The sequence below is a fragment of the Chamaea fasciata genome, unplaced genomic scaffold (assembly GCF_029207755.1).
Source record: "Chamaea fasciata isolate MVZ Bird 193981 ecotype frontalis unplaced genomic scaffold, bChaFas1.0.hap1 SCAF_2, whole genome shotgun sequence".
Taxonomy (NCBI): Eukaryota; Metazoa; Chordata; class Aves; order Passeriformes; family Sylviidae; genus Chamaea; species Chamaea fasciata.
The window spans coordinates 16,180,250-16,189,664 of record NW_027094087.1 but is presented as its reverse complement, the minus strand read 5'-3'; the positions used below and the strand labels follow the sequence as shown (position 1 = coordinate 16,189,664).

Here is a 9,415-nt window from a genome sequence, read left to right as displayed (position 1 = left end):
GAGAGAAGGGGCATGGCTTGGAGGGTCTCAGTGGGGGCACTGAAGAGGGGAGTACCATTCCTAAACCACAACAGATCCCAGTGCCCCAACCCTCCACACCCCCAGTGCTCCCAATGCCCCCATGGTCCCTGGGCCCGCAGTGTCCCCAGTGTCTACTGATTCCCAGTCTTCCCAGTGCCCAGTGCTTCTGGCTCCCCGTGCTCCTGTTGCTCGGTGTTTCCAGTACCCAACGTTCTCAGTGCACAGTAAGAGGACTCCAGCTCCAGTATCAGGACCACAGCTCCTATTACTACACACCAGTATTGGGACCTCACTACACTATTGGTACCCCAACTCCAGTATCAGCACCCCAGCCCAAGGCCCCCTTGTGCAGCCCAGGACTACCTCCCAGCCCCAGCCTAGCCCCATTTCCGTTGTATGTTGATTTGAAAGCAAACCAGTGGGAGATCCCAAGTTATTGCAGTGCATCCCTACAACCAAATGGGTGTTTCCATTGTAGGGAAGGGGTTTCAGTTTCACCCCTGACTTTTAAGGAAGAAGAACCAGAACTTTCTGTTCTCCCCTCATTGTAACTGGCCTAGTGCCACCATAGGGGTACTGGTTGGATCTTTGAAATGTACCTCAAAACTTGTAGCTGTTTCTGTTGGGAGGCAAGCCAGGAGACCCTCCTAATCCATTGAGTACATAAGAAAGAGCACAGAGGTGCTCGGTGCTTTTGGGTGTCTTAGCCTGGTGTAAAGGGGTTTCCCTGAATCTGTGCGGGGCTTTTGCTTTTGTTTTCTATTGTTTGTTATTTTCTATTTTAATTAAAACCTTTTGCTTTTCAAAACACACCCGATGACCCGACTTGCAATTATTCTAAGCCATTTCTGGGAGGTTGCAGGTCAGCCCTCAGAGCTTGATACATCTTTGTTGGGGCTTATAACACACTGGCTACCACGCAGACTGTATCACCAAGTCAGAACTACAATTTAATAGGAAAATTCAATAAAATGCAGTAGAACAAAACCACTGACTAAGTCAGAATACATCCTGACACCCTGTTGGTCAGGGTGTTGGTAGCAGTGCGATTAAACGGTGGCTGCAGTCCTCCTGGCGTGACAGGTGTGGTTCTGTTGAAGCAATGATCCTGTAGAAGGGGGTGGATTTCTTCTGAATGTCCAGTGGTGGTGTAGAAGGGTCTGGCCTTCCTTTGGGAATCCAGTGGAAAAAGGCTGACTTTGGTGTTCCAAATCCCATATTTTATCCAGGTAGGAATGCTTGGCTCCTCCCCTGAGTGGAGCATCTCACAATGGGATGATGTATCTTGTCAGTCATGCAGGGAGCCTCAATGGCGCATTAACAGAAGATATCCTCCTGCAGAAAGAATTAGTAGTGGAAGGGATAGAGAAAACTGCCCCACCTGGTTTTAACAGCTGGCCCAATAACAGGAAATCTGCCCCTCGCCCCCCATCCAGGAGTTATGATGGATGGGTCATGGAAGAGATCAAGAACACTGCCCCACCTGGTTTTCACAGATTGTAATAGAATACATACTTTTGGTTACGTATTGCATTGTAACCTAAGACACATTGCCAGCTGCACTGAGCTGGTAACCGGAGCTCTGATAGCAGCTGCAGCTGAGGTGACACCATCAATAAATAACTGAGTGGCAGCAGGATTCCACACAGGACTGCCTGCCTCTGCCTGCCTGGAGTGTGGGGACAGGTAAGTGCCACCCCCATTGCCCTATCCTGTCACTGTGGCTGGGCACCCCCAACACCTCAGGGTATGGGCAGCAGGGTGTGGGGAGCAGGGTGTGAGGTGCAGGAGCAATGCTGGACCAAGGTGGGGATACAAGGGGTTGTCCTGTACAAGGCCCCTCACAGCAGCGCAATCCCCTGGGATGCCAGATCTGCCAACCCAAATCTCTGGACCCTGGCAGCAGGGTCCCCAGCACTCCCCAACCCTGGCACAGGGACCTCCACAGCATCCTGGGAAAGGCATTCTCTCCCTGCAGGTCCAGCAGCACTGGAGCCCAGGGAAAGGTACTTCCAGGGGGGGCACAGTACAGCCAACTCATGGCATGAGTGGGAGCTGTGAGGCTGGCACCCTGGGAGGATGCCCTACCACAGCATCCCCTGTGAGGGGATAGATTTGCCTTGTTATGGTTTAGGGCTCACAATACTTCAACGGTCTCTGCGCAGGGGAGATTTTCAAAGCCTGGGCCCAAGGTTATCCTACTGATAGTGGACACAAAGGGTGCAGAACTTACCATTTGGCAGAACTCCCAAGATAAGCAGAAAACTAAGAAAGTCAACTCAGTAACTGTGCAAAAATCACAGCCTCTCTCGCTTGTGATGGTGTCTCCGGCAATTGCCCTGGCCTTCCTGCCCTTCATTGTCACCCTGCTGATCCGGTACCGGCACTACCTGATGCTGCTGTACCGGGCAGTGCTGGTGGCCTGGCTGCGGGACCGGCTCACCGGCACCTCGCGGGAGCAGCGTGCCTTCCAGTACCTGCTGACACATGCCATCCCTGGGGACCCCCACCACATCCTCCAGACCTTTGATCAGTGGTGCTACCACTGTGAGCACCTCAGCTGTGTGGGGCCTGACAAAGGTGAGTGCCACCCTTTCTTGCCCCCACCACACGGCCATAGCACCATTAGTATGGCCACAGCACCAGTGACATGACCGTGGCGCTGCCAGAATGGCCACAGCACGTTGGCACAGCCACGGCACCACTGGCATGGCCGTGACACCACTGACACAGCTTTGAAAGTGTTGATGTGGTCACAGCACCATTGGCATGGCAGTGGCATTGTTGATATAGCCATATTATCGTTGGCATGATTGTAGCACCATTGATATGGCCATTGCACTGCCAGCACAGCCATGGCACTGTTGGTATGGCTATGGCATCATCGACCTGGCTGTGGCATTTCTGACACGGCTCTCCTCCATCCCTCTGGGCACTGGGAACTGCTTGGCACCTTCGCCCTGCCCAGGGCTGGGGTGGCACAGGTTTGTGGGTGCTGAGAGGCACATGCCATGTCAGGGCGGATTGTGGAGCGGGTGCTGTTGGAGCAGGCACCGCTGCGGGTGCTGGAGCTGGGCACATACTGTGGCTATGGCACCGTGCTGCTGGCACAGGGGCTGCCCCCAGGTGCCCGTCTCTACACCATCGAGGGGGACCCCCGACACGCTGCCGTGGCCGAGAAGGTCATCCGCCTGGCTGGCTTCAGCGAGCAGATGGTGAGCACCCGGGCTTTGGGATAAAGCCCAGCTCTGCACCTGAAACTGGGGAGGAGACGGGTGGGCATCCTTTGCTGCTGTGGCAGGGACTGCGCCACCTGCTGGGTAGTATATGCGGGAAGAGAAAGGTCCTGTCCCATGTGGACCTCTCACCACCCTGTGAAGCAGGGTGGTGGGTGGGCACCCTGACACTCTGCCCCAGCGACTGAGGGTGCTGCAGCACAGGTGGAGCTGATCGTGGGTCCCTCGGAGGAGGTGATACCCCGCCTGCGGGAGAAGCATGGCCTGATGAATGCCAACTTGGTCTTCATGGATCACTGGAAACGCTGCTACCTGCGGGACCTACAATTGCTGGAGAGCCACCAGCTGCTGGCTGAGGGGGCCACCATCCTGGCTGATAACGTCCTCTTCCCTGGGGCACCCCACTTCCTGCAGTACGCCAAGACCTGCGGCAAATACCACTGCAAGGTGCACCGCACCAGGCTGGAGTATTTCCGCGGCATTCCTGATGGTATCGCCGAGCTCCGCTATACTGGTGCCCACTGAGCGGGCGGCAAGCCTCTGCCTTGTGGTGGCCACGGTGACCGTGGCAGTGCCAGCTCCCCAAGCCCCTGCCGCGGCCTCAACATGGGCTCTGAAGGAAACGCAGTGGCTGCTGTGGTCTGTGGTGGGGCGCACTGGGTGATGACGGGGCTCATTCCCCATAGTGCTCCTACAGCGCACAGGGAGGTCTGCCAGGCACACCAGTGGATGGTGGGGAGCAGCCCTGCATTTGCCTGGGTGGTACCCCCTGCTTGCCCTGGTGGCCTCAGACACCAGATTTGGGGTTGTTTTCTTGAAAACTGAGTTTATTAGAAAAGATGTGTCAGCTCCAATGTGCCAGGTGGCAGTCTCCCCTCTGGCTCTCCTGGGGGCTTTCCTCCGAACCTCCTGCCCCGCACAGCAACCATGGCAGGGAGAGCTTCACTGAACTGTCCCCCAGAGCCATGGGGGGCAAAGGCTCTCCCCCAGCCTCCAGTTGTGGCAGAATCAGATCATCCACTGGTCCTGATCCTGCTCTGTCCCCTCCATGTCCACCTGGGAAAGAAAGAGGTTTGAGATCTCCCACCAGAGCGAGAACCCAACAGAGGGAGTGAAGGAGAGAAAACAGCCCCCAGAGCTCACGCTCAGGGTCGCACACACTTCACATCCCCTGCTTTGGGGTCTCATACTATTTACCTCATTGATCTCCCCATCATCAGGAGACTCATTATAGTCATTCATCTCGTCCATATCCTGCATGTCCTCATCATCTTCTGAGTCCTCTTCGCTGTCTTCATCATCTTCATCATCCTCCTCCTCCTCCTCATCATAGTGCTGTGGACACAACAGCTCCAGCAACCCCATCTGCCCCTCAAGCCCTGTGGCAACCCCCCACTTCCCTGCCCCCACACCCACCTCGGACGCTGGCTTTCCTATGGGCACCAAATTGTTGTCCTTCTCAGCGATGCTCTGGAGCTGGGGAAGGGAGAGAGGCGGGTGAGCACCCCGACAGCTCCATGACGGCGCGGCAAGCAGGCCCTTCCGTCTCAGCTGCCGGCTTGTGTCGCTTCCTGACCACGCCTATTTCCAGCCCGAGTCCCGCTGCCTTCCTGGCATTCCCCAGCCAAGCACGGTAGAGCAGCTACACGCATCTGCCTGAACACCATGGCACCAGGCAGGGTGGTCCCAGGGCGGTCCACGCTGGGGCTGAGGGGGTTCGAGGTGTCCCCGTGTGTGGCATGAGGAGCTCAAGCACAAAGCTCATGTATTTCATTATCAAAAAAGAACCAAATCTGAGACATCTGATCAGCCAGACGATCAGCCAGCTTTAATTAAAGCTCAATTAAAATACGTCAGCACCTCCCACCCAGAGGGACTTGGAACATCTTCTAAGTGCTGGCGGTTTAATTGATTTAAACTTTATTATTTAATTATAAAAACTTAATTACTGAGACAATTTTTTTAAACTGTAATCAAATAGGTGTTTTTTCCCCCATACTCAGGGGCGCTGCAGCAACCAACCGCGCTCACAGCGCAAACACTTGTCAGTTACCAGGATCAGAAACTGCTCCTCGCCTCCCTCGAGAGATCAGTTCATTAATTAATTGGAAGATGCTGCAGGAATCGCGGTTCAGCAGCATCTTATCAATTAACCCCCACACAGTAAACGGGGAGCTCCGGTAACAGCCCGCACCGAGGCAGTGTGGCACACGGATGACGGATACGAGAGTAGCGGTGCCCGAGCCGACGCTGAAACACGGGCACAGTCGGTGAACTGAACACGCGGGGGGAGCGACGCACCGGAGGAGCCCCGTGTGCCGGGACGCCCGCGAACCCCCACGCCGGGCACTGCCTCCGGGCTGCAACGAGCACGACGGCTGTGCCCGCTGAAGGAGCGGGGGCCACTTCACCAGCCTTGAACCCGTTCCCGGCCTTCTGACACCCGGCCCGGCGGCCCCACATCTCCCCCTAACCCGGTGCCCACCCAGGCCTGGTGCTGCTGCTCCTGCTGCTGCAGCTCGGTCTCGTCAACGCACGGCCGGTCGAGGTTGAACCAGAGGGACTCGGTGAGGCGGGGCAGGAGGGAGGGGAACAGCGTGGACATGGCGGGAGCACCGGGAGCAGCACCAGGCTGGCGCCGGCCCCCGAGCCGGAAGTGGAGCCCCACCCGGAACCAGTTACAGCGCACGGAGCATGCGCAGAGGGAGGGCGGTTGTGTCTGGCGGGACCAGGCCCACACGGGTAAGAATGGGGGCGTGCCCTAGGGCGGCGGCTGATTGACAGGTAGCAGGGCTGATTGACAGCCCAGGGGCTGGGCCCCGCGCGCGTCCGAGTCTGGGGCCGCTGTGACAGCCCGGGCATACGTGACCCCCCCCCCCAATGGGGTGGATCTGGGACCCAGTTGAGGTCCCAGAATATCTGTGCCCCCCTTTGGGGTATCTGTGACTAATGGTGGGTACGTGACCCCCACGGGTACCAGTGACCCCAGTGAGGAGGTATCTGTGATCCTCATGGGGTATCTGCTTCTTTGGGGGTAAGTGCCATCCATGGGTTGGGGTATCTGTCATCTGCCCGGGGGGGGGGTATCTCTGAGCCCACTAGGGGGTATCTTCCCCCCTCCTCAGGGCATCTGACCCCGGGACACGTCTGGCCGCCCCATCATGTGTGACCTTGGACTTACCTGCCACTTCCAGGGTATCTTCCCTCCCTTCCCGCCCCAGGCAGGCATGTCTCACACTGGAGGGTTTCTGTCGCTCCCCAGCCACAGGTGACTGCTCTCCCCCAGGGTATCTGCTCCCCCCTCCATGGGGCATTTGTGATGCCCTGGAGTACCTGTAATTCGATGAGGGTACTTGTCTCTACCCTGTGGCCATCTGTGACCCCACAGGGGTACCTGTCGCCACCAGCAACCTCTCTTACCTACTGTGGTGTTCCTGCCTCGGCCACTCACAGGGACCCTGTGGTGTTGGGGGGCCAGGTCCTGCCCCTTGTGCTGGTGTCAGGGATTCAGGCCACCTCCCACGGGAGGGAAGGAAAAACAGCCCCAGGTGGATTTTGGCTGGTGCTGGCCCCAGCCAGGCACCAGGAGGATGAATTCCAGTTGCATGCAGGGCTGGAGGGGGGCCATGATAGGCACGAGTGTCAAGCCAGGACACAGCAGGGTGCCAGGGCGGGGTGCACTGTCTCCTCCCTTCCCTCAGTGCTGCCCAATCCGCCACATTTCCACATCCCGTGATCAGTGGCCGAGGGTTGTGCTGCGCCACAACCTTTGAGATGAGTCGTGCTTGTCCCACGGCATCTGGAGCCCAGCTGCCCCCCAGGTAAGAGCCTTGGCCCCTGGCACCCCCCTGGTGAGATGCCTGACCCCACTGTTGGTGGTCCTGGGCAGCGACCATGTGCTGCTGCTGCTGCGCTTCCACATGCACGGTGGGGGACTTTGTCCCTGCTGTCCCCGTGTCTCTCAGTGCTGCCGTCCTGACCTGCTGTTGCCCTGGCAGAGCGATGGCAGCGGTACTGGCTCTGCTGGTGCTGCTGGCCCGGCCAGCTGCCACCACAGCAGTGACGGTGGACTCGCTGCTCAACGTCTGCATGGACGCCAAGCACCATAAAACAGAGCCTGGCCCTGAGGGGCAGCTCTACGGGCAGGTACGGTCCTCATCCACTGCACCAGCACTCAGTGGTGTCACTTGCTGTGGGGTCACCAGGAGGGAGGCTGGGGGGCTCTGTTCCCCAACAGGAATTCCATCACCCAGTGTCACCCAGTCATGGGCACTGGTGCTTTCCCTGGACCCACAGCAGGTCCCAGCTGAGCCCTGGTGGGTCCCAGCTGAGCCCCAGCTGCCCCGGTGCAGTGTGTCCTCTGGAAAGACAATGCCTGCTGCACTGCCAACACCAGTCTGGAAGCCCACCAGGACCAGTCCTACCTGTACAACTTCAACTGGGATCACTGTGGGGCCATGCCAGAGAAATGCAAGCGCCACTTCATCCAGGATACGTGTCTCTATGAGTGTTCTCCCAACCTGGGGCCATGGATTGACCAGGTAGGTGCAGACCCCACCCTCACCCACCCACCAGGATCATTGGGGTGAACTGGGGGAAATTGGGGGCCCTGCAGGCAGACACCAGCTGGCGGAAGGAGCGGATCCGGGATGTGCCACTGTGTCAGGAGGACTGTGAACAGTGGTGGGAGGATTGCCAGGATGCTGTCACCTGCAAGGTCAACTGGCACAAAGGCTGGAACTGGACTACAGGTGAGGCTGGGTTGTGGGGCAGCCCCCATCATGCCTCAACCCTCCCGTGGGTCTCCAGTCACCTCCATCTCGCTGCAGGGGAGGTTGTGTCCACCCTCCCATGTGGCTGTGAGTGGGTCCAGGCTGTGAGGGTCCCCATGGGGTGGGGGTGGCACCCAGGTGGGAGCCACTTGTGCATATGGGTGGGTCAGGGGGTGTGAGGGTCCCCATGGGGTGTGGGGTGATGTGGTGGTAGACCCTGTGCTGCCTTGAGGTCAACTCTGTCTTCCCCAGCAATGTGAGTGGGACCTGTCTGCACCCTGTGCACAAGGCAACAACACCCATTTCCCAAAGCCCTTCACCCACTTCACCCCTTGCCTGCCCCCAGGCACCAACCAGTGTCCCAACGGTGCCATGTGCCAGAAGTTCAAGTTTGTGTTCCCCATGGCGGCTGCACTCTGTGAGCAGATCTGGTCTGGCTCCTACCGCTACACGTCCCACCACCGTGGCAGCGGTCGCTGCATCCAGATGTGGTTCGATCCCACGCAGGGGAACCCCAATGTTGCTGTCGCCCAATACTACGCCCATGGCAATGCTCCTCCGAACTCCCTGCTCTCCATCCTGCTGTCCCTGCTGCTCCTCACCCTCCTGGCCCTGCTCTGAGCAGGAGGGGCTGCAGGCAGGAGCAGGCAGTAGATGGTCAGGGGTGTCACCAGGCTGCCTTGTGCCTCTCCATGGGATGTCCTGAAGTTGTGTTGCCCCCAGGCCCCTGGCTCATGAATAAATGCTCCTGCCCTGCTTGGCATTCTGTGGGGCTGAGGGGCAGTAGGATGGTTGATGGAGATACCTGGGGGTGTCTGATCCTGCTTCTGGTGGGGAGATGAAGCAGACATCACTCCCATTCACTTGTACTGACCAACGTGGCTACCTGGCACTGCCTCCCCCAAACCTCTGTGCTGGGCCAGGCAGAAGGCACAGGGCTCCCTGCCACTAAGGCCCAGGGGGATGGGATAGCTGAATGTGTCCTAGCATCTGACACTGCTCCAGAACTCCGGGCATCACTGACATCCTGGGGTGCACAGGATAAGACTGGGGAAATTATGGGGAAAAAGGGGAGGACATCCCGAGGACCCTGAGGTGGAAGCATGGCTGTCAAGGGTGTTCTGCTGGCCCAGAGCCCACCCCAGGGGTTCCTTTTGCCACATGCTCCGTGTTCCTAGCTGTGAGGTGGCACCGTCCCCATCTCTGGGCCATGAAGTCCCCGGTTTTGCTGGCGAAACCGGGTCGCGCCCCCCACTTCTTCAGCCCCTGGCCCCAGCTCTGCCCCACCGCGGCGCCCCCTTTCCCCAGTGCCCTGTACCTTCACAGTGCCGGTGTCTTCAAACCACCGTGCCCCCGCCCTTCCCTTCGGTACGCCCCTAGGTGCCC

General features: G+C 58.5%; 3 protein-coding genes across 6 annotated transcripts; 2 read left to right on the top strand and 1 right to left on the bottom strand.

Annotated features, from left to right (window-relative positions):
* The first annotated feature begins 2,339 nt into the window (after nt 1–2,339).
* On the top strand, nt 2,340–3,782 carry LOC136305746 (transmembrane O-methyltransferase homolog). Its single transcript, XM_066209066.1, is given in 3 exon segments — nt 2,340–2,601; nt 3,040–3,248; nt 3,402–3,782. Coding segments are annotated over 3 exon segments (852 nt in total).
* A 281-nt stretch (nt 3,783–4,063) lies between these two features.
* Nucleotides 4,064–6,969, bottom strand: ANAPC15 (anaphase promoting complex subunit 15). 2 transcript variants are annotated; one of them, XM_066209054.1, is made up of 4 exons: nt 6,439–6,969; nt 4,674–4,733; nt 4,455–4,592; nt 4,064–4,313 (listed from the first exon to the last, which is right to left on the bottom strand). In XM_066209054.1, the coding sequence occupies exons 1-4, from the start codon at nt 6,484–6,486 to the stop codon at nt 4,266–4,268; spliced, it is 294 nt and encodes a 97-aa protein (XP_066065151.1). In that variant the 5' UTR covers nt 6,487–6,969; the 3' UTR covers nt 4,064–4,265. The 2 variants fall into 2 exon arrangements, with proteins under 2 accessions (XP_066065151.1, XP_066065142.1); XM_066209045.1 differs by lacking the exon at nt 6,439–6,969 and adding an exon at nt 5,743–5,862.
* A 24-nt stretch (nt 6,970–6,993) lies between these two features.
* Nucleotides 6,994–9,322, top strand: LOC136305709 (folate receptor gamma-like). Of its 3 annotated transcripts, none has more exons than XM_066209035.1 (5): nt 6,994–7,078; nt 7,256–7,403; nt 7,610–7,798; nt 7,873–8,008; nt 8,376–9,321. In XM_066209035.1, the coding sequence occupies exons 1-5, from the start codon at nt 7,032–7,034 to the stop codon at nt 8,648–8,650; spliced, it is 795 nt and encodes a 264-aa protein (XP_066065132.1). In that variant the 5' UTR covers nt 6,994–7,031; the 3' UTR covers nt 8,651–9,321. The 3 variants fall into 3 exon arrangements, with proteins under 3 accessions (XP_066065132.1, XP_066065125.1, XP_066065122.1); XM_066209028.1 differs by having other exon boundaries at nt 6,995–7,078; nt 7,223–7,403; nt 8,376–9,322; XM_066209025.1 differs by lacking the exon at nt 6,994–7,078 and having other exon boundaries at nt 7,142–7,403.
* Nucleotides 9,323–9,415: the final 93 nt, after the last annotated feature.

Coding starts and splice junctions, on each gene's coding strand:
- ANAPC15 (XM_066209045.1), bottom strand. CDS start 5,862: ATGTCCACGCTGTTCCCCTCCCTCCTGCCCCGCCTCACCGAGTCCCTC. Junction 4,734..5,742: donor AGCAGCAGCACCAGGCCTGG/GTGGGCACCGGG, acceptor TCCCTTCCCCAG/CTCCAGAGCATCGCTGAGAA. Junction 4,593..4,673: donor TAGGAAAGCCAGCGTCCGAG/GTGGGTGTGGGG, acceptor TTGTGTCCACAG/CACTATGATGAGGAGGAGGA.
- LOC136305709 (XM_066209025.1), top strand. CDS start 7,152: ATGTGCTGCTGCTGCTGCGCTTCCACATGCACGGTGGGGGACTTTGTC. Junction 7,799..7,872: donor TGGGGCCATGGATTGACCAG/GTAGGTGCAGAC, acceptor GGGGCCCTGCAG/GCAGACACCAGCTGGCGGAA. Junction 8,009..8,375: donor AGGCTGGAACTGGACTACAG/GTGAGGCTGGGT, acceptor GCCTGCCCCCAG/GCACCAACCAGTGTCCCAAC.